The following is a 24,688-nucleotide window of genomic DNA, read 5'->3' as shown; positions in this document are numbered from 1 at the left end:
CTACAAATTGATATTTCAAACCCGTACTTGTTGACGCTTTACCCTTTTTAACAATTAACAGCAGCCAAAATACGGTTTTTATTGACAAAAAAAAGTTGCGAATTTTGGCACTTACGATACATTTGAATGCCTTATTTAATGGGGAATAATATTGATAAGCTTTACTGCCACTACAATTAATCAAGAATACATACGAATAATAAATACCAGGTGCAAAGTATTCACAAAGTAAAAATGCTGACGAGTCACGGTCAGACATGTAAATAATTTGCAAACATACGGTATTTGGGTTATTTTATAAAAGACATGTTTATTTTTCGCAAAAAACTATATTTTCTTTAATTGAAATATCACTTTATTAATGACATACAAGAAATGTGTGTGCAAATTGTTTGCCTCTCTGTCCACACTTTAAGTTTGAAAGCTTATCATTTATAGTTGGACAGTTCCCTTTAACTTAATGATCAGACATGCAAATAATTTGCACACAAATTTGCATTTTTAAAATTCACTTCGTTTTTTTATGGAAATAACATATTCATGAACTCGTTTTGAAAATCGACATTTTGTGTGCAAATTATTTGCCTGTCAGAGCACACCTTAAGTAAGGATGTAAGTTTATCATTTTTATTTGAATTAGAGTCCGATACGTGCGGGTGTGCGGCGTGGCGTTGTAGTGCCGGGCGTGGCAATCTCCTGTTTAGCGGCCAATTGCTCCTCACGATGTGCAGCCCTCATCTTGCGCTCCTCCATTTCGTGCTGGGCCTGCAACATTTGTGCCTCCATCTCCTTCAAATGTTCCGCGGCCTGTTTCTTCTTTTCGCGGCCACTGCGTCCCGACTCTTTGACGGAGAAGAACATGGGACCCAGCTCGGCCAACCAATAGCCGTCCACCGCTGTGGCGCACTGCATGTATTCCTTGGCCGTCATAATCAGCTCGTGATAAACAACATAGTCGGGTGTGGTGCCCAAGCCATAGAGTGCCGATGTGGGATGCAAATGGCAAGGCATGCCTGTACGCAAATTAACGTACTCGCCAATACCCTTTAGACGAGCCGCCTGGTAGAAGTAGGCGGAACAAATGCACTTGCGTACAATGTCCCAATCGGTGCCGCACGACTTCACATTCATCTTTTGCTGCGTCATAATGTCCTTCAGCTGCTGCCGCACCTCGCGCACCTTTCGCATGGCCTTGACGTGAATAAAGTGCTCATTGCACCACGAAGAGCTGTAGCTGCAATGGTAGGATGGGGAAGATATATATAGAGGGGGTCGAATAGTTGGCACTCACATTACGTACTTATTTTGCTTCCATTGCAGGTAGACATTGAGGTAGGTCAGGTGATCCGATTCGGGCACTTGGAACTTCTCACGCACACCATCCGCCTCTTCCTCGCGACCCTTGGGCCGATAGAAAATGGACGGTACCGAGAGCATGGATACTGCAATGAAGAAAACATTGATAATATTAGTATTCCACAGCTAATTGTTGGCAAACTGGGTTAGTGGCTTAATACTAATGGCAACACAAAATGGATGGCCAAATAATTACAGACGCTGATTTCGGGAGTTTCTCGCCTATATATATAGTATATCGCATTTTTATAAATAAATATAAATATATAAATTGGACATGTCGACTCGTCCCTGTCTATTTTAAATCTACCTACATAGTTTAATTTTAACGCTATTTCTGCACTCTTCCATGCTTCTTATTCCTCTTTCCTCTTACATCGTCTACTATGATATATTATGGTTTCCGAAAACAGTCTTCTCTTATTCCTTTAAGGGAAGAAAAAAAATGGGAAACCCCATTTACTTTTCAGCAGAATAATCCACGAATTCATATAATGTTCCATAACATATTCGCCGGATTCAAAATCGATTGAAAATATATATTATTATTATTATTTTATCTAAAAAAAAGAGGCAATTTAAAGGGATTGGTTAGACTTGAAAGCATTTGAAAAATGGAGGCCATTCAAAATATTAATTAAGAATTTGTTAGCATAATTTTTGGCTTTATGTTAGAAATATACATAGGTGTCCTATAATTATGAAAGGCAATGTACGTTTAGAATAAAGCATTAACACTACTCACCTATAATCAATACCTCGGAACTGCACTCCATTTGGCAGGCAACGATCAGCATTTGGCATTGGGGCGGATCTAGCGGGAATTCGGCCATTTGGCGGCCGAGGGTTGTTAGAGCGCCAGTGTGGTCCAAGGCGCCCAGGATCCACAGCTGATACAGCGAGTTGAGTATATTGTCCTGTGGCGGTGGATCCATGAAATGGAATTGCAGCAAATCGACGACGCCCAGCGACTTCAGCAACAACACCGTATTGGCCAGGTTGGTGCGCTGTATTTCGGGCACGGTCAGCGCCAGGAGTTCGTCCTTGTACTGACGCTGTGTGTAGAGTCGATAGGCCTGTCCCGGACCTGTGCGTCCGGCACGACCCGAACGCTGATTCGCATTGGCCTGCGATATGGGATAGATCTGTAGGGCATCCATGCCGATGCGAGGATTATAGACCTTCAGCTTGCAGTAGCCCGAATCAATGACATAGATAATGCCATCGACCGTGAGCGATGTCTCCGCTATATTGGTGGCCACCACACATTTGCGTATGCCGTCGGGTGACTTCTGGAATATCTTCGCCTGCAAATCGGAGGGCAGTTGCGAGTATATTGGCAATATGCTCAGCTCCGGTGCATTATCGATCTCGGCCAGACGCTCCTCCAGCACCTCGCAGGTCACCTCGATATCCTCCTGGCCCGGCATAAAGATCAGCATATCTCCCTCATTGGGCGTCAGATGCACCTGCAGGGCCTGCTTGACCGCCGACTCCACATAATCCTCGCACGTATTCTTGCTGAACATCACGTCGACGGGAAACGTCCGTCCAGGTATCGTAAACGTCGGCACGTTTCCAAAGAAGGTGGCAAACTTGGTCGAGTCCATGGTGGCCGACGTAACAATTAGCTTCAGGTCATGACGTCGTGCAACAATCTATGATAAGAGCCAAAGAAAATCGTATGGTTAGCAAATAAAACAAAACGAATCTCCACCAGTGTTGGAACTAGCAGTCCTTTGTCAGCTATATGGTGCGATATGGTGCGTCGATATATGGATATTTGCAACTGTATATAACTTTTGATTTTGTTTAGGAATCATAAAAAACGTTCGCTACTAAGAGATATTTCCAGCGATCGTTCCTATATAGAGATATATATAGAGCAACGAGCTTCATGAAACCTCAGACTATAGTGAGGCATTATCAAAAACTCATAAACACCAATTTTGGTGGAGATATCTTAATAAAGGTAATAGTTATTCTACTAATTGGGAGTTTTTCCCCGATCGTTCCTATACCAGCTTTACGATATAGTGCACCGATTTTGATCACACTTCAGAATCTGATGAGTTATTAAAAAAAATGTAGGTAAAAGTTGTTGGTTTTAAAATTATTTTATAAGATATCGTTCACAGATTTTTGATCAAACTTAAATAAAAAAAAAAAAAAAATTTGAAATAAAAGTTTTTCAAACTAAAAGTGCTTTTATCCCATATCGTTCCTATGACAGATCTATAATTCAACCATAAACGATTTTTTTAAGTAAATGTTCTCTACATATGAATGCATAAGAAAAGTAAATATATCGAGTTTGATATTCCCAGTTGTTTTTGCTTAAAAGTTGGCGATGTTCATAAAGATGGACTTATGAACAAATAGACAGATGGACATGTCTATATGGATATGTCCCAACAGGCCAAGCATATGCGTACCTATAACATGGGACCTGCAACGTGTCCTACTGCCCATTAAATATGTGTATATAGCGATTCAACTTTCTACATATAAGTACATACATACGTATGCCTTTTAACCCTGTCAGGCAAAGGGCATGGAGAAAAGCATTTGGCAGCGACCCAACCCAGCAACGTTCTTGGCTGACCCAAATGGTACGAACTGAAGTCGTTGACCGAGCGCCGCCAGTAGGTCAAGATTATTGTAAAAAGGGTGTATCCTTAAGACCCATGGCGCCAAGTGGGTTGAATTGGGTTTGAACTCAACATACTTTGCAATTTCAAGAACAATTCGTAGCGAGTACACTGCACAAAAATTATATCTCAAATAGAAAATTTAAAAAATTTTTAATATAAATCACAAGACCCATCAACCCTTTTGCAGATTTCTGTTTCTCAGAATATTTTGGCATTTATATATTATATATTTTTATGACAAATATTATGATTTTAGAACACGAAGTGATGAAACAACTTCAGGTTCCCTTAACAAATAAATAAATTGATTTGTTGATTAAAGTTCATGGTAAAATTACAAACAAGTATTACAAGACCAATGTATAGCAGTTAATACCTTTATGGATGCGGCAGTAAATAGCATGTAAGTAGTTCTAACTCGGTTATATATAGGAATTAGTTTTATATTAAACCCCTTTCTTCTGTAATTTTCCGCAGTTGTTATCGCAGGCCTAAATAAATAGGTAATGCTGCCAGCAAGGGAACTCAAGACTTACACTTGGAAGAAAGGTGATTACCCACCTGAATGGTTAGTAAATCCGCCAATTGAAAATAAAGAGGTTAAAAATGTTGAACAAAACAAGCTTACGAAACCTTTTTTCTTTATTTATTTTTAAAAGCGCAAATCTATTTTGAACAGCGGAACAAAATGAAATTCCAGAAATAAAACCCAAAGGGAATGGAAAATCCACAGGTGCGACAACTCTTTACACACTGTGGGACAAATAAGAGTCAAATTATTGGAAATAGCAAAAAAAAAAAAAAAAAAACGTGTAAAAATATACTTGTTTTAAAACAAGAGAGAATCCCCTTGGACCGAATAGTCTAAACTAAACATTAAATTTCAGAATAAGTTGGCGTTACATAAAACTCATAAATACCAAATTTGGTTAAGATATCTTTATATAAAATTATATAACATTTGTAATAAACAAGCTCCTACATAACTACAAGACAAGTCTAGATGCCAAGTGTGATGTCTCTAGTTATTATTGTTTAAAAGATATCAATGTTCATACAGTCGGACAAACATCAGAAAACTGGCCTAGCATGGACACTTCTTGAGTTGGAGTTTTTGAGCAAATTAATTACAAATATACTTATTAGGAATACATATATTTTAATTTCTCAGCCTTTGAGAAATATTTGTATGTGTATATAGTAGTTTAAAAAAAGTTGAAGTGTATTTCAAAGCACGGTACATGGCAGAAAGACATTTGATAAACGTTTTATCTGTCATTTAAACTGCAAAATATCACAAAGTGCTTGTCCAATAGCATAACTAGTGGCTGAACTCATTGAATTTTAAAGTGAAATGGGGAAACTGCCGTTATAGAGAGTTTAGCTTTGTTTGGAATTGGCATGAAACAAAATTTAGAATAAATATAGAAACCTCAAAGTCTACAGTTAGCTTCCTACTTATTTGGCGTACTGAGGGAAATCCTCTATTAAAATTGCATATGTTTTCTGTGCGTCCTCCATCAATAAATACTACATGTGGCATGCATGTATGATCATGTGTATGTGTGTTATTGCAAATAATAATAAATCAATAAATAAAAAGCGCTGTGAAGGTGTAATCTGGAATTATGATTTCTTGTAAAAACTTTTGTAATCCCCCCATATGGCGTATTAAATATAACTGTAAAACTGCTGCTCAAGCACGTACATACATGTGAGGGCGTTCTATAAACAGGCAAACATTCAATCCTGTTTGGAATTCGACGGGCAGCTACCATGTATATATGTATGTACATGTCCATTAAGTTCAGTTACATGTCGAGCACATACATACATACATATGTATGTACAAGTATGTACAGCAACGTGTGTGGGCGGCAAGAGGATGGTGAAGTCAAACAGTCATTAAACAAGCTTTTTCCATCTAGATATGGGGACATACATACATACATACATATATGCATATGCACAAATGCACATGCACATGCATATGTATGTATGTATGTATGTAGTTGCAATTGCAGGAATTGTGTGGTGAGTGCGGCAGCGGTAAGCTGCAATTTTAATAAAGAGAGCGCCGTGTGGTGAGTTCCTGAGCAAGCGAGTTGTGCTGGCTGCGTGAAGGCGAGCCCATTAGCCGGCTCGTGACACACCCACACAAACAAACCAGTGGTTGCTGGCACGGGGCAGGGGGTCAGCTAAAAGCTTCATTAACAATTTTGTGCAGTAAATAGACCATTTAACAAGTTCCACTCACAGAAACAAACACAGGCTGGGAAAATAAATAAATTGCTTCGCTTTTTCTGCGTTTTCAAACTCTAAATTGATTGGAAAACAATTTTTTTCGTTCTCATATGCTATGTATATTATCCAAATATTTTGTTCAAGTTCTAGGGAATGTACAGAGTTACAGAATTTCACATACAAATTTGAAATAAAATCGATTTTAAATGCAAATATCTCTTAGCAGTTGCATACGAGTATAATTTTTAATTTAAAATAAAATCACTGCCTGCTCTTAAGACAAAGTTTAAGTTTATACTTACTTTTTTTTTTGAAAATCGTTAAGGATTCAGTTATTTTAAAATCAATCGGATAAAACCCAAACTTTTCGTTTGAATAAAGCGAAGAAATGTTAAAATGTAAACGATGGAACTATTTAGTTGACGAGCAGCGTTTCAATTTGGTTCTCAGATTTATTATGACAGATTTATTCGCAATATTGTTGTACTAAAATATATGTACATATGTATTTGTTGACCTCGAGTGCTGTACACATCTGTGATATAAATAGGAAAACGAAAATTAAAACCCTAACTGAAATTGTTTGGAAGAATCATTGTGATTCTTTCATCTGGAAATAGGAACAATACTCTACTTCAGCATTGCCCTTGACTTGCTTTTATAAAAGCGCTCGGAAATGGTAAACGATTCACGTCCTTCTAACAACAACATCTTTTAAAGTGTTTGCAATGCTGTCATTTTTGGATATTTTACTTTCAACGTCACGTTTGTAAAACAGAGCAATAAACGATGACAAGAGAGGCGACATATGGCGAGTAAATAAAAAAAAAAAAGAAAGACGCAAACAATGCTGTGAAAAAACGAGTTATGTGCCCCTTTCAGTGCAAAAATAAAACACATTTAAGTAGTATACAGTATATATATCTTTAAGGCAGAGAAGAAAATAAATAGCACACGTATTTCATATCAGAGAGATACGAACTGGCAAAAATTAAGATATTGCTGCGATAGCAACATCTTGAAGATTCCTACTTAACGAGTGTGTTATCTTTCCAAACAATTGGTATGATCTATTTGCACTAATTGTTCATGCTTGGCCATGGAGAATTCAGTTAAATAAGATAAAGATGTTGAACTGACATAGACCAGAAATTTAAAAAGCAAATATATAACTATTGGATGGGCCGTTCAGCGAACTTGTGAGCCATTTCTGGCATTTTAGATAATCATTTTCAAGCTTCTAGTCTTAATTTAACACGATGGAGATTATAAAGATGATGAAGTGGTTTCATGTATTCGTAGAACGTGCAGGAGTAATTCTGCACATCAGATTATTATCAGTAAACATGTTAATCTTTTCTATTATTATATTATCTCATAACCATTTAAAGGCCAGTTATTACCTTCTTATGTCAGTATTTGAAAACAAAGTTTAGTTCCTTTTAAGCATGTAGATAAACATTTACAGGTAATGTATAGAATTACTATCTTTCATAAATAAATGCAGTGTTCAAATACAAAACGATAAACATTATGAAGTGTTGTTACATATTCAAACAACCTTCAATAGAAAATCTATCACTAACAGATTTGAGTGAGTTATGAAATTCAACAACGAACTAATAACAAGATAATCACAACCTTCAATAGAAAATCTATCACTAACAGATGACATGCCAGGTTTGAGTGAATTATGAAATTCAACAGCGAACTAATAACAAGATAATCACTAACAGGCAACTTGTTACCTTCTAGTCTAAATATTGTCAGACAATCCGTCATATCTATTCAAGAGTTACTCAATATATCGATGTAACAAGCGAAACTTTGCCGTGTAGGGTATTAGCCTTGGTCTATAAATCTATATATATGTCTGAACATCACATTCTTTACACATATTTATACATATGTATGAGCGCGTATTTTATGATTTTCTAAAAATAGATGAAAACAACAACAGCAACAACAAAAATGACGCAGTTGACTTGTCTCGTCTGTTGGAGGTTTATATGCAAATGTGGATATACAGACGGGTACTTGTCGTTTACATTGTTTGGAATTCGTTGCCATAATCTGATAATACGCTTCCGTTTTGGGGGACTTGAGAATAGCTTGATGATAAGTTCTTTTTGTTAGTGGGTAGTGATGTCAAAACATTGATAGCTAATGGAGGAGCCTGATGTTCCATTTCTTCTACCTTTCAATCATTTCTTTCTAGTGTTACTTATTAACTCCAAACTACAAAACGCGAGTTATTTAAATCACAGTTCCTACACACTGCTTAAACGAATAAGCCGATTACAGAACGATCTGAAGACTGTTGATAGAATATAATTGGAAATACGATGCCAGTGGGAGGTTTTACATAACAAGCTACTTTTCCATGTTCCGGATATCTTTGTCAATTGAATTTCGTTCAAATATTGCTTTTTAAATGTAAAAGAAGAACAACGTATAATGGCTGTCATATTGATTAATAATTGCAAAAAAAAAGGATTTAGAAGGTATAGATTTCAATCAAGCCTACTTTATTCAAAAAATAGTTGGTATATGCAGATGATGAAGTACTGTACTGTCGGATACAGTCTAAATTATCATTTACAAACAAGTTAATATCTTCTAGTCTAAATAGTATAACTTTTTAGTAGCAAAACGATGAAGATTATGAAGATGATGTACTGACATATTTTAGCAATGCTTAACAGGGTTGCTCATGAGCATGAACACAAAAACGGGGAGAATGCGATCCGTGGGTAAAACTTAACCTAAGATAAAGTAATTCATTGCTGAAAACTTGTCTGGAATTCTAATTATTACCTTCTAGTTTAAATAGTGTCACTATTTAGATACAAAACGATAAAGATGATGAATGTGGCTGAAGTGCTGCAAAACTTGAGACTATGACGGTTCTAGAGTTAAAATTATAGTTTCCTTGGCACTATTTTAAGGTTTAGCTCATTTTTGCCCATACTAGTTTTGGAGTGTAGTTGTTATTGATTAATATTTCTCAAGATGTTCACTTGAAATTAAATGGATTAGTAACCTGAAGACACCATCATCTCACCAACCGCAAAACTATCTAGCTGTTGTTATATTATAAATGGGAAATATGATGCTGAGCATAGGACTTCTCTTCAAGTGTGGGAACTAGTTCCGTTTCTTTTGCTTCCTAAGTAGTTGTTTTTACGTCAACTTCAAGAGATTGGTCAATCATTATGTAGATTCCGGACCGCAACTTTATACTTATATGCGCATGATATCATCTACAAATATGCAGAAATCGAAGATACTTTTATACAATCTTTAAGGGAATTTCTTCCATTAAGCATACAACCATTTAAATATTATTAATATTAAATAATTAATGTGGCATAATTATTGGTAAAACCATTACACGGATTAGTCTAATCGCGTTGTACTTTGTAGGTTCCTTAACACCTCCTGGAGCACTATATATTAAACTAAATGTAGATTACTTGCTGAAATCTACTTTCATCCAGAATTTGTCTTACTTTAGGGAATTTATGACACTTAATTAACCGTTCGGTTATCTGTTCTACTAGAGAGTTCAATTCACGAGCATCGAGAGAAGATGACAAAAACAGAAATAGCGTTCTTGTTTTGCTTTTTTTTTTTTTTTTTTTTTTTTTTTGGACGCGAGCGCAAAGTCCGGTTATTACCAGATATCGGTGGCCACAGCTATGTACACACATATGTGGGGCGGTAAAGCTTTTAAGAAAATTGGCTTACATATTTAAACAAAAACTCGTTTCGCTTCTAGATTCGTACACATATCTGTATATAGTATATAGAGACATGCCGATTAGCTAGATATTGGAAACATCATTTGTCAAAGGTACGATCTAAAGATTAATAAACGTACTGCCAAGTATTAACAGTATTTGTTTATGTGTTGGTTAATGAAAAATGTGTTGATATATGTATATGCAAAGTATTGCTGAAAAGGGTGTGTTGGTAGGGGCCAAGAAATTCAGATAGTATTACCTGTGCCATTAGGAGGTAGGATTTGTAAGTTTTACTCGGAGTATTTGCGGACAATAAACTACAAGCTGACTGGACAAGCCGATGAGCAATTCCGGCCAGTGTATATAAACAAAAGAAAAAAATATTGTTGAAACAACCACAGACATATAGCCAGTTTATGCAAATAAATACAGGTGGTTTACCATCGAAACAATGAGGCGGAATGAGCGAAAAACGCAAGAGAACGCGACGTCTACACACGTAAGAGCGGTTCAGAGATCAGGCGTGTGTCTATAAAGACTACTCGTATATACTTAGTAAGAAAACAATTTTCACGAGCATTCGGCCAAATCAGCGAATTCAAAGACATCTCTGGGCACTGACCTACACACACGTTCCTAAAAAGATTACGCAATTATCATTAAACGGCAATAAAAAGAAAGAAAGAAGAAGGAAAGAAGAAGAAAAAAACGAGCTACAGAATCGTAAACATTGGGCGTATTCACCAAAGCAATTTGAGCACTGATCAGTCGTATAAATAAATAAACATATATGTATTATTGTTTACACTCAACTGTTTAAAATCAAATTTGTTCAACAATTTGTTGGGACAGTTCCCAATGCAACGTGCCGCATCAAAAACAAATCAGACGCAGACAACATCATCATCGTCAGATAAAAGTGATTGCTCAAATATGTATCTTTCATCATTGATCTCTGAACTAAGTGAGATGAAAACCACAATTGAGAATTCGGATCGCCTGGAAAAGAAATGGAATATGACAAACCAACACTTTCGTCTTTAAATCTTTTTCGAAACACTTTACTTATGGTCTCCATCTCCATTGTTATATGATGAGCATTTGTTTTACTTTTAGTTTTGTTCCCAAGCTTTGGTGAAAGTCAAAAAACTACTTATTCGAGAATCTGGATCCCTGATCAGATTTGAGGACAGTTTGTATGAAATGTACGTAAAATAGAGTTTTCATCAAATACAAGAAAAAATTAATATTAATGAATTTAGTTAAATTCCTCTAGAATTTTCCATACTTTTACTTTGAATATGTTTGGCACTCTATTAACCATTTGGTTATCTGTCTACCATTTTAAAACCCATTGTTGCTGGGAAAACCGCTTTTGGCGAAATTTCAAAGAAATCTTTAATCACAATTGTTTTGAAGGTAATAATCGTGTATATACTATATGCACGATGCGACATTGACTTTTTAGTGACTAATTGCCGATTGTATGAGTATGGGTGGACCTTGTACTAAAATAATGCTCTACAGTCACCTTAACTTAACGCGATAACCCACTTAGACTGAATTCTGCTCGATTTAATCAAAAGAAAACCCGTGCGGAATTCAGAACTAGCAGAAATACAATAAAATATATAAATGTTTGTATTCATGAATTTCGAAAAAGATAACGAAATTACGTTTAAACTGATAACAGATGATACGAGAAAAGCCTTTAACATAGAAAAGATAATACCATCTGGCGAAATTGCATTGTAAATTGTATATTGCTTTGCGGAATCGGGAACAGGCCTAAGATATGTACACATGCACATACATACATATGTACATAAGTATGTGCGTGTTAAAGCTGTGTGTGAAGCTAGAGGAGGCATCGAACACCTAGGGATGAATGAGCTTACACATATGTATGTACATACATATATACGCATGTATGTAGGTATGTATGTGTGTATAAATGTATGTGTGTGTAAAGCGTTTCATTTTTTATTTGTTCTGATTTACAGTGTTAAGTTACTTTTCAAAGAGGCAGGCACAAATGTAGATACAAACTAATATACACATTCAGGCATACGCACACGCATACTTAACATACATACATACATATGTACATATGTACAAATGGGTTAAAATTAGTATTCAGAACTAAAAAAAGAAGGTCAGACCCGCGATGTCGGTTCTATTATTACCTGTTATTATTACACCTCACCTGGCGCTTAGCTCTGCCAAAGGCAATTAAATTGACATGAGAAATTCGAAGCAGCGGCAATAAATCTCAATATCCACAGCCATACAACTTACATACATAGTAACATATGTATGTACAACTACAAATATGTGTATGTATGTATGGGCAAAGAACAAACATACCACAATCAATGGCAATGGCTATAGCTATGGCTGCGTCCCAATTCACCACAGCAGAGAGAGCTACTGAGAGCACGGAGACTGGAGGAGAGAGCCGCGTAAGCTCAAAGAGCATAAATGAGAGCGTGGGGGCTGGCAAACCGGCTTTGTTATAAATAAACGTTGGCGACGACAAGCGGTTGGTATTTGGCTTTCGAGACTCTTGTAGTGCAGTAGCAAAGCAAGCGACAACAACAATATCATCAGCAACAACGACGACAAAAGCGGCAAAAGCACGAAGAAACCGCAACAAAGACTATACATGAAAAAAAATACGAATAAATAAAAATTAAGCAAAAGCTAAATATTTCATTGGAACGCGTAGTGCTACCACAGTGGTCGCGTTTGTTTTTGTTTTGTGCATACTCTACATACTTATAATACACAGGTAGTACTTACATATGTGGGTACAAACACAAACACACATATGTATGTACGTATGTATTCACATACATATGTAAATTGTTCACAATTGTGAAATTGCAAGGCGCATTGTAAACATGCTTGCCCATTTTTGATAAACACGAACTAAGTGTAACTGCACCGAAGCGACAATAACAATACCATCTCCCATTGCTGCGCTCTCAGCGCCAGTCGCCGCTCATTGTTTACCGTAATAAAACAAAATCAAATTAGAACGACGAATGAACATAAATACATACATAGAGGAGATAAAACACAGGCGCCAATAGGACCGGGCGCAAAGGCGAAAGAAAAACCGCCCACAAGTGCAGAAGAGTGTTTTTTTGTAGTGAAAGTTGACACTAAAAACGACAAAAAAACAATAATACCAACAATAACAGCTACAACAACAATATTAACTGCAACAACAAGAAAACAGTTAATTGACAAGGGCATCCGCGCACCTAGACTCGGACACATCCATTCCAGTAGGATTAACGTTATTTTTTTACCCACACACATACATATAATGAACCGTTCGAACAGTTTTGTTAGCTCGTTAAAATGGTGGCCACTGCAGGGCCATAATCACAACAGCCAACAGGCCACAGAAAATGGGGGTGCCTCGCAATCAGCCCCCTCCTCACCCACCTCGAATTGGCCCACCTCAGTGGTGCTGCAGCAACACAAAACCGGTGGCGCCAACGTCACCTTTGGCAGCAGCGTCGCCGTCCAAAAGCTCCGCGAGTCAAAATGGTTCAAACCGGAGGAGCAGCGCATCTTTTGTGCCGTCGTCGAGTGCGGCTTCATTGTGGAGGTCCGCAGCAGTGCTGCAGCCGATGCGGCCGCTGCAGCAGCAGCTTCAGCCGCTGCCGCCGCCCTGGCCAATGACGCCGACTCCCTGGACATTGACTGTTCGGGCCTTACACTGGCACCACCAAAACCAACCCAACTATCGCAACCACTCATCATCATTCCGCGCAACGGCAGCACCAGCATCAGTTTTATGGAGGCCCAGGACGAAAACGAGACACCAGTTACCTCCTGGTTTGGCATCGTGCTGTGCAAGGTAGCCAAAGGTGAGTCTATCAGAGAGGGAGCAGGTAGCACTGACTTACTCTATTCCCTCATTGTTCTTGAAAGATCGTTAACTGAATTATTTTGCATGCTCATCAACTAACTAGGATACTAGTGTCTGTGAAACATATTTGGAACAATTACATGCGCATAAGTAATATTTTTATTAGTGAAATGTGTTTTGTATTTTTTGTAAAATCTAAAACAGCTCGCAAATATTATGAATTTAAAAGTAGGAACGTATAGAAACCATATGGTAAACATTTTCTCTTATATTCGAAAATTTCCTCTTTATTTTCTTTCTACATATACACTTTCAATTTCTGAAATTCTGAAAGAAGCCTCAATTTTAAACTTAGTCTTGAGCAAAGCCTTAAAGAAAACCTTTTTTCGAAATTCGATTACCGCGAGATTACAGAATTACGTACAGTTGTAAGAAAAAGTTGTCTTAAGAAACCCATTTCAATCGCTTTAAAATATCTTACAATTTCGTTAAAAAAAAAATAATGAAAGAATTTAAATTTTCACAACAAATGCGGAAATAAAACATAAAAAATTATATAAACGCCAATGAAATGAAAACAAATAATACGAATAAAACAAAACAAAAAGAATTTCAGGAATTGCATTATTTTAAGCAATGTCTGGTTTTTGTCTGAATTAATGATATTTTCACGTTTCTCGAAAAGAAAGATGTTCGGACTGAAAGATTTTAAGCAGACCGATGTGGAAGGAATTTGGTTGTAAACAAGATTGTAAAGATTCTCCATCTATTTATACTAAAACAGTTGAAATTGTTTAGATAAATTGCTTTGTCCTTAAAAAATGATTATGCTCGCTTTATATAGGGTATCCCATGGTTTTTGCCTGTAATCTACAGGTTCATCTAATCCCTAGTGGTGTAGGCACATTTATTTGTTCAAATCACTCAGCCATAGCCACAAAGTTGACATTTATGTACATATGTACTTATGTATATAAATAGATGTACGTACTACGTAGGTCGTTACCTGTTACGTGTGTAGAGGTGTTGGTATGTATGTACATACATACTTGGGTATTGTTTTTGTTTATCTAATCAACGACACATAATGTCGCTGACGTCGATGTAGAAGTAAGGAAAGATTATTCTAGTTGAGCACTCTTCAAAATGGAAAATATCTCCAACTAATGAAAGCCCGGCATATGGAAATACAACTTGAATTCGAATAAGTGAACATTCCATTCCAGAAGCTTCCATGTTAAACAGTTATGGTTAAAATTATAGATACAGAATGCGGCTTAAAAGATTTAACCTCCAACAAATGAACCAGACAGTGCTTAAAATAATAAATAATAATATATTTGATTGAAAACAAACTACTTGCCAAGAAGAGACACTTTCAATATTACATTCATCATTCATATAGAGATGTGCGTCTCCTCTAATGATGATGTGTCTAGACATTTCAACCGTCCTAGACGAACAGAAATATTTGAATTATTTCCTAATTATTGCATTTCAACAACAATACCAATTCTTTGTAAACCTACCCTTGCTATGGGTTTTAAACATCTTCGTGTATTTATATTAGTGAACTCGACTGTTTGCATGTTTGCACAGATACATAATACACGAGAAGACAATGGGCACGTTTTTTTACAACAACCACATATACAGGTGGGAATAACAAAACAATAAATATAAAATTAAAACAAAAATATAAACAACAACAACACAACGAAGTCGTTTTTACTACTCTCGCTCAATTAAACGCATCATGTGCTTTGAGTCACGCATGCAATTTTTGTTTTGCTTCTTTTCTTTGCCACATGCCGAAGAGCAAAAGCTCACAGTGCTCAACATGAGCGAGGGAGAGAGGGTAGCAGAGCGATTGGTTAGCTGGAGAGGAAACTACACTTCAAAAAATGTTGTCAAAAACAAAAACCAGGAGAGAGCGCGACAGTGTCCACCGCTGTATTATACGTGCACTCAATAGGAGAAGAAAAAAATGGAAATGGGGGGAGGGAGGTGGAGAACTTAGTACGTAGTACAATTTTTTCGCTTAAAACTTTTCTTAATATAAGGGGAGCCTGCACAGCAAGTTTATTCAGTGTGGGTCTGTGGCCTGTTACATACATTTGCGCAAAACTAATATACACTTTTTACTGGATAGGCATAGGGCATAGAAATTGGTGGGATAGGTTGGGCTGCAATAGTTCAGTGACGCTAAATAACTGGACTGATTGATAAAAGTATGGACTATGGATTGAGGAACACCCTTGGAAAATATTTTGAGGTGGCTTCGAAACAACGACAGTTAATTGGAAACATTGCAACATGTTGCTGAAAACGATCGTGTTGTACAAGAAATGCGCTTAACATAGCCATTGGACTTGAAACGGCACTTTACTTGTTTATTTAAATTTTCTCTCTCTCTGTGCCGCTCTCTCTGTGTGTGTGTGTTCTGTCACGTACGACATGTGGTGAATTGTATGCTCTCGGCTCTAAAGAATATTTCACCACATCCCCGGTTCTTGTACACGAATGCGTTACAAGTATACGAATGAGTTGGATTCTATTGCACTGTAAACAGTCAGTTGCGATTCTTGGGCATATCCTACGTACATTGAGCTTATATTACATTCTACACGACACATTTTTATGTGTGTGTGTAATTATCTTGCGTTTAGTTGTATACAGAAATGCAATGTTCGTGCCTATTACGATAAGAGGCGCCTTATCATGCAGCAGCAAGTTGCCTGTACATACAATTATTTACATTTCATATAAACATACATACATACACAGATACTTGCACCCAAGCACTACGCTACTCTATACATACATATGTACATATATATGTAGGTTTTCATTTGTCTTTTTTGTGTATTAAACTTTTATTGCATATGTCTCGGCGCGCTATTAACGTCAGGTTTCTTATTGACTTCACATCATTTCAAATATGTCGAATAAAATGATGAGAATAGAATTTAAGTGGATCTGCAAAGTAACGCCCTCAGCAATTCCAGAATTGTGAAAATTTGTTGCGCATGTCGCAGAACGAAGGCAAAAACAATACAAATAGAAATCAGCAGCAAGGTGTGAAATACTGAACAATATTAATTATTAACGATAAACACAAGCGGCAAAAGCTAAACAAATTGCGCAACAATTATCCCCAAAAAAAAGTAGCACTTCCAAATGTGGCAGTTTAATAATTAATCGTTAAGCAAACTTCGGCAATATTTTTGAGGGTGAATATTGAATATTTTCTATAATTTTCAAAAGTAATTTCATACTGAATAGGATTCTGCAAGTTCTGCTTGAAGTGTGGAAAGCAATAAAGCGTTACGGGCTTTGTTTATCGATGAGACTAATAAGCTTATTTTTTCTGTGACACAAGAATTGTGAAGAATTACTGCTGAGAGGAATATTAATATCGGGTTTTACATTATTTAAAATCGAGAAATATATGCAAGCAAAAGAGTGTTGCGAAATGTTTTTGGGATGAGACGCAAATAGGAAAGTACCAGTGAAGAGTGTTGAGAACTGCTTTATAATGAGCTCAAGGAAAACCAATTTGAATTTAAATAATGTTCAAAGTATTTACTAACTGGGATGGGAATCACTTTATAAAAACGTTGCTCACTAAATACAAAAGCGACATGTTCTGAATACTGTTTTTTCTTTTTCGAATTCTATATATATTGAAAGACCCCTTCTCTCTCTTTCTTTCATTTTAACTCGGATTAATTGCAGACAATAAACCAAAACCTGAAACCATTGAGATATTTTCTGTGAAAATACGCGAGAATGGCACATATAAGCTCATAAAAATGTCTCTAAACGACATCTGGAGCCATGGCTGGGAGTTGCGTATCAATAATTTTGCGGACAAGGAGAAAATGCCGCATAACGAGAAGGACATACGCAATCAGGTGAGCGACATAACAAGACCATGCTACTATCTATATACATATTTATGTATGTATGTGGTAGATTCTCTTCTAAATGGGCCTTTCATTTGGCAGGTGTCTCTGGCCCGCAAAGCCAAGCAGAGTCTGTGGAACAACAACAAACATTTCGCGTATTGGTGCCGCTATGGCAGTCGCCAGCAGGATGTCCGCAAGAGACAGGTAACGACGAGTGCAAATCACGTCTTGCTGCATCTGATTAATTGATAAGTAAACCAAAAAAAGAGAAAAAACATTAAAAAAAAAAAAAAACAGAATCGATAGCTAAATAAGGATGCCTGATTTGCTGCCATTGCAGCAGAGATGGCAACAAAAAAATACACACACACATATATATATATACATATATACGAGTATATCTCTATGTTATATATTGCATTTGTTTTGCATAAACACACACATACGTACATTTAAGAGGCAGGTTAGGTCTTAATACTGACTGAATTGTTTTGAAAATTGTTAACGAGACGAAAACAACAACAAACAACAACAACAACGACGACGAAGACTTCAACAACAACAGGAACAGGGACAGCAACGTACCATTTTTTTTTTGGCCAACTTGCCAACACAAAACAAACAACAACAATAACAACAACTGTCCTTTTTGTCACTGTTGCAGCCTCTGCCTCTGCCTCTCAGCATACATATATGCATAAATTTTTTTTTTTTTGTTCGAAAATTACAAAGTAATCTATTTACAGATGTCGGAGTGCGTTAAATGGAGCAGCGTTGGCATGAATGCGAGCATGCTACTGGTGCTCAATAATAGACAGAATCGCTACTCTCAATCAGAAACAAAATCGAAATAACGAAACTGTAACTTAGATGATTGCTCTGTCTTTGTTTATTTTATTTGTTGATTGTTCATTCAGTTGTACATAAGTTTTCGATGTGGCGCCTATTCTCTCAAAAACAATACTAAGTAGAATATATACATACATACATATACATATATAGTTGATTCTATACACAATGCGAAACGCCTATCATCACGAATTTCAGTTGTTATTTTCTAAATTGTTTTTGTTGGCAAATTCAATTGATTTATAAAAGTATTAAGTCAAGTTATGATAAGATAAGGGCATGTCTAAAGTCAAGTCAAACTGACTAACCAATTCGTCTATATACATATGTAGGTATAATACATACTCGTATACCTACATGCATACATACTTGTATTATAAGTGCAGAAAGATCGAAGTGTCAACCACTTTGAGTGCTGTTTATTGATTCCAAGATAATGATACATACATACATACATATATGTGTAAGAAACTATATACCTACATGCATACATACATACATATACACATATATAGAGATGGCGCCGCGCCCCCTTGAGAACATTGTGACTAATAATGCGTGAATTGCTTAAATATTTCAACACTAGTACTAGTTATTACTTAAATGCATACATACATACATATTTAGCCGATATACTGAAGCATCAACTGCGTAATTACACACACACCTCTAGACACCCACATATGTACACCCACAAATACATGACACATGTCCATTTAATCATCGATTGCTCTATTGTTACAATCTGGAATATCTGCGACTACGAGTCCAAAAGAGACAGCGCGCGTGCGCGCGCGAATGTGTGTGAGAGAGAGAGAGCGAGACAGAAATTCGAAAAGACTTATTATCATTCCAGAATGTCTAGTATATTTTTTCCCTATTTAGATATTATAACCAATAAAAATGTTTGCCCATGGAACGCACCAAATTTTATATGCGTTTTTTTTTTTATCGCGTTCTCTAATCATTTTATTGTGTGGTAATCGATCTTAAATGATACCTACATACCATGTACTATACATACATATATATATATATAGACCTATATGAAAGATAACTGATTGACGTACAATTTGTCCTTACAAATGCTATCATTGCGTTGGCAGTTTTATTTGCCAAATATGCAACGACAATTTTGTTTCAAAGTGTGATTTACTATCTATGCTTGAGGAGGGTCCAATAATATTCTCTATTCAATAGGACCAACAGGTTTTGCCCTAGAAATGAGCAAAAAAGGCAAATATTCAAAGAAAAAATTAATATTTTTCAACATCACATGCAAACCACACATAGATTTCTGTTTATAAACCATAACGTTGTGTGAATAACTATTGAAGATTTCTCCATCCAAAATACTTTGAACAACATTCTGGAGTTACAAGCGCGACCTTTTCCATCTTAATTTTTTTTTGAAATATTTGGTTACTATTACCACTTAGTGGAGTTTCGAATGGGAGCGTTGAAACGAAATAACATTTGTAAGAATATTTTGTCTGGACAGTCAGGAATAGCTTCCGTGGACAAATTTTTATTGGACTTATATGTATTAGATGGAAAAAAGTATTTCCATGCTGGAATGTAGGATTTTTTTTTCTTAAATGTTGTTGCCTATTGTTATCTGAAGAGCATGTTCGTTATAGCCATCTAAATACTATATATATTCGTTTAAATTCGTTTTGTTAACCCATAATGTTCAGTTTACACATGCAATGCATTTTAGTGTGTATGGATGATACTACTACAAGTTTTTATAATAAGTAATAATTATTGAGGTTTCACAATTTGGATGGAACGTGCATTCAATTTTGTTTTTAACAAATTTCAATATTAGAGCCCAAAATACACACACAACACAACACTATCGCCTAAACATTCGTAATGTTTCAAAATTTGGATTACCAATAATTGTAGCCAAAAATCGAACACACACACCTACTATATATGGAGATATATAGGCATACATTTTATATGTAGTATATAGGTAATAATTTTTTTTCTTGCGCCAATGCCTACGCGACTTGTATTTGTAATTATAGGTATAGGATTTTAGGTGTCTGGCGAAGATATATTTCTATATATATATTTGTAGTATACCTGCTATATATATATGGAGAGACGCACTCTGTGAAATTTGAAAAGACTTATTTGCTATTTTATTTGATCGATATTACTATTATTATTTGATTTCTTTTTGTGGAGTTGTGAGAAACCCTTTACCAATATTTACACAATAAGTCTGTATTATACTTTTATTGTTTGTTGAACAATTTCAATGTTTGTATATATATACATATATTTCGTATAAATCTTAAGTAATACTCGTTAGACGGACATTTGAAGTGCTTAGCGATGGAATAAGAACATTTGTATTTGCTAAAAATATTTACCACCCCATAAATATGGGAGCAACTATTTATAGGCCATGCATATATACATACACACATATACATACATACTATATGTATAAATATGAATATGTATATACATACGAGTATACAAGTATTGTCTCTGATAATAGTATGCGCATTTGATTTGGTGCTGCAAGGCTAGGCATCGATTTCATAGTCCTTTAGACGGTTTATATAAATATTTACACACACACACACACACAAACATACGCATACACACACATCTATATATACATATATACTACATATATATAAGGTATATACAGTTTGTGAAAGCTTGTCTATATATCAATATTAAAAGTTTACCTTCGATAAAAATTAAACATATGTTGTTTTAATATGGGAATTACTGGTGGGGAATACTCGCAAATAGAGCTGGTCTTTTAAAATCAGGCACGGCCCAGTACGAAATTTATGGATAATACGTACATTAAAGTCGTGTCGATTCCTTTCCCGCTACAGCCTCTCAACGAAAATAAGCATTGTTGCACCAATCATTGCTATGATAGCTAAAAATTTCTACAGATTTTGATAATACTTCAGATTATTGTGAGACACTAAAAGAAACTCTTGAAAATCAAATACCCCATTTGGATGCCAAAGAGCGATTTTTGAATAGATGATCGCTATGATATATTGCACCAATTTTGATGAGACTTCAGAAATCATAAAGTAATAGGCAAAATATTTGCTTGAAATATCTTGGGATTTCTTTTTAAGAAAAAAAAGATATCCCACTAAGAATAATTTTTCTACCGATACATGATTTTTAATAAACTTGCTCTGCGTGTGAATAAGACAGGAATCTATATACAAAGTTATGGCTGAAAAGTTCTCGGAAGACGTTAATCGAATTATGAACAGAAATTGATAACTGTTTTGAATTTATAGTATACCAGTATATGATTGCGTATCGTAGAACTGCATTATGAAATGTCCTAAAAATGTCAAATCTAGATTTGGCCAAAATTTTGATTAAATTTCTAATTTTAAAAAGATAAAGATATATTTAGTGTGCAATGTAGATAAAAGGTTTGATATGCTATACTATTATACAAATTTAAACCCCTAATAAATGAGCAGCTGGCTGAAGGTGATTCGTTTCAATGAACTTGGCCAAACACGCAAATAATTTGCACACAAATTTGTGTTATTTTAAATCCCAAAGAGCAATAGTTTAGTCCAGTTAGAATCATAGTACAGTGAAAACTCCCTTCATGGACACCTCTTTTATCCGAACACTCTCTTCGGCGGACACTTTTTCTAAAACATTCGGTCGGTGTATAAAGCATTTAAGTATCTCCTTAAGCGGACACTCTCCTTGGGCGGACAAAAATTGGCCGACCGTGAGTGTTTGGCCAAGAGATTAATTATTTTGAATTTTGAAGCATAACAAATTATTTGCCTGTCTGACCAACAGAGTTGGTTTTACAAACTGCATCCGAAATTAGTAACACAACTCACCTCTCGTAGCAGTCCAAAGAGAACATCGGTGGATAGGGAACGTTCGTGCGCCTCGTCCATAATGATTGCCGAATAGCCATCCAAGTCGGGATCCCTTAAGCTCTCGCGCAATAAAATACCATCAGTCATGTATTTAATGACCGTTCGCTCTGAGGTGCAGTCCTCGAAACGTATCGCATAGCCCACATCTTCGCCTGCAAATATTGGAGAGTTACTTGGGGAGCTGATCAGTCTGACAGTCTGTGTGGACTTACCTAGTTGGGTGTCCATTTCATCGGAGACGCGCTTGGCCACAGACATGGCGGCCACACGACGTGGCTGCGTGCATCCAATCATGCCCAGCTTGCTGTAACCATCTTCGTGGAGATACTGTGTGAGTTGTGTGGTTTTTCCGCTGCCTGTCTCGCCCACAATAATGATGACCGAATTCTCTCGGATGACGTTGAGCAGCTCCTGGCGCGAAGCGAATACGGGCAGGTAGCGACGCTGCTCCGAAATGGTCTTCTTGCGGGAGAACTCGCTTTTGCCACTCGAGTCTTGGTCGCGCATATGATCGGCAAATTTTTGATCCTTGCGGTAATCGGCCGTGTCGCTGTCCTTGTCGAACTTGGCGTCCTCATCGTCCTGTGGACGCTCAATGCCCATAATGTTGCCCAGCTTTGTGCCGCCCAACTCCCAGTGCTTCTTCTGGGCTTTCCGACGTTCCTTTTGTTCGCGATACGTGCGAACGAGAGCGCTGCCTTTGCGTGCCAGCAGCGCCATGTCCGAGGTGGGATCTTTGACGGGCACAACCGGCTCTGGTTGCTTTGTGAATACAATGCGACCGTCCAAAAATGGCGGTATGATGTGATGCACCAGCAAATGGACACGTTCCAGGGCCTCCTCGTCAAAGTCGTCGTTCACGTTAATGGATGTGACGACGCCGGAGGTGAGCATTCGATTGCGCTCCCACAGTTCATTGTCACGATTATTCTGTCGCTGCTGCGCGCTGATTCGCTTGGTGCGTCGCTGCTCCAGTTGCTCCTCACGCTTACGGAAGTATTCCGAATTGGTGCCGGAGAAGGGATTGTGCTCATCATCGTACCCCTCGTCTATATTATACCACTCGCGATCCAAACGTCGCTGCTCCTCTTCCCACAGATCTTGTGACTCACGATCCTTGCCCCAAGGCGTGGCACCGCTGTGTTTGCGGTCTGGAGCCCATTGATTATATCGATGAGCCGGTGTTGGACGCTGTGTATTATCATGATGCCGACGACTGCTGCGATTGTGGGAGCTGCTGAAGCCGCTGCTATTGCTTCGTGCGGACCATTCGCCTTTCTGGCCGCCACCACCACTGCCACGTGGCGTTGGGAAGTCCCAGTCCGATTTGCGGCCACCAAAGCTATCGCCATCCTCGTCGTCCCATGAACTGTTCGAAATGCCACCACCACCTGGTGTAGCCGGTTCTCGGGGTGTGCGCACGCTGCGCACTGACGAGGAGTGCGAGCGACTGCGATGCCTGTCTTGGTCTCTATAACGATCACGATCGCGTTCCCGGTTCCAATGCCTGCGATTGTCATCGTATCGTTCACGGTGTCTGTCGCGATCCTTATCCCGTCCACGGTCACGTTCCCGATGGCGCTGATCGCCAGTTGACGATGATGAGGTTTCCTCGCGAGTGGTGCACCGAACCCCTCCAGCTTTGTTTCTATCGCGGTGAATGTGCTCACGTAGACGCTCACGCGCTTTCTCCGACACACCACCTGTGTGCGAAGGCGTCTCGTCCTTGTGCTCGCGTAGCTGACGACTCAGTTTTTCAAAGCTCTTTGTATCCGGCTTCTTGAAGGCAAATTCACTTGTTGAGGCCGCTGCCGGTGTGTTTACCTGAGGGGAGGCAGAGCCAGCTAGATCATCATATTCGTTATCATGGAACGAGATTAGGCGTTGAGAACTCTCCTTTTCAAGGCGTCGCTTGGCTGCTAACTTGTCCAGGCCCAGAAGGGAACCCTGAGGAACTTTGAAGCTACTACCGGGGGCGCTGTCCTTTGGCTTTTTCAACACTAGCCCACCACGCACCTCCTGCCCAGCTGTGCCCTCAAGCCGATGCATCTCTGCATCTTCGTCATCCATGCTATTACCGCTATTAACAATATTAGATCCCGCAACTATTTAATTATTAACAAAATGC

At 37.5% G+C, this 24,688-nt stretch overlaps 2 protein-coding genes across 2 annotated transcripts; one reads left to right on the top strand and one right to left on the bottom strand.

Annotated features, from left to right (window-relative positions):
- Positions 1-134: 134 nt before the first annotated feature.
- LOC115629640 (pre-mRNA-splicing factor ATP-dependent RNA helicase PRP16) lies at positions 135-24,674 on the bottom strand. Its single transcript, XM_030526142.1, has 5 exons — positions 22,773-24,674; positions 22,519-22,712; positions 2,102-3,014; positions 1,301-1,442; positions 135-1,234 (listed from the first exon to the last, which is right to left on the bottom strand). The coding sequence occupies exons 1-5, from the start codon at positions 24,628-24,630 to the stop codon at positions 637-639; spliced, it is 3,705 nt and encodes a 1,234-aa protein (XP_030382002.1). The 5' UTR covers positions 24,631-24,674; the 3' UTR covers positions 135-636.
- LOC115629641 lies at positions 12,578-19,574 on the top strand. Its single transcript, XM_030526143.1, has 4 exons — positions 12,578-13,884; positions 17,625-17,803; positions 17,897-18,001; positions 18,544-19,574. Exons 1-4 carry the CDS (start codon positions 13,335-13,337, stop codon positions 18,649-18,651), a joined length of 942 nt encoding a protein of 313 aa, XP_030382003.1. The 5' UTR covers positions 12,578-13,334; the 3' UTR covers positions 18,652-19,574.
- Positions 24,675-24,688: the final 14 nt, after the last annotated feature.

Source organism: Scaptodrosophila lebanonensis, unplaced genomic scaffold (assembly GCF_003285725.1).
Source record: "Scaptodrosophila lebanonensis strain 11010-0011.00,11010-0021.00 unplaced genomic scaffold, SlebRS2 tig00000161-arrow-arrow-pilon, whole genome shotgun sequence".
Lineage (NCBI taxonomy): Eukaryota > Metazoa > Arthropoda > Insecta > Diptera > Drosophilidae > Scaptodrosophila > Scaptodrosophila lebanonensis.
Note: the sequence above shows the minus strand (reverse complement) of the source record. Positions and strands in the feature narration are given on the sequence as shown.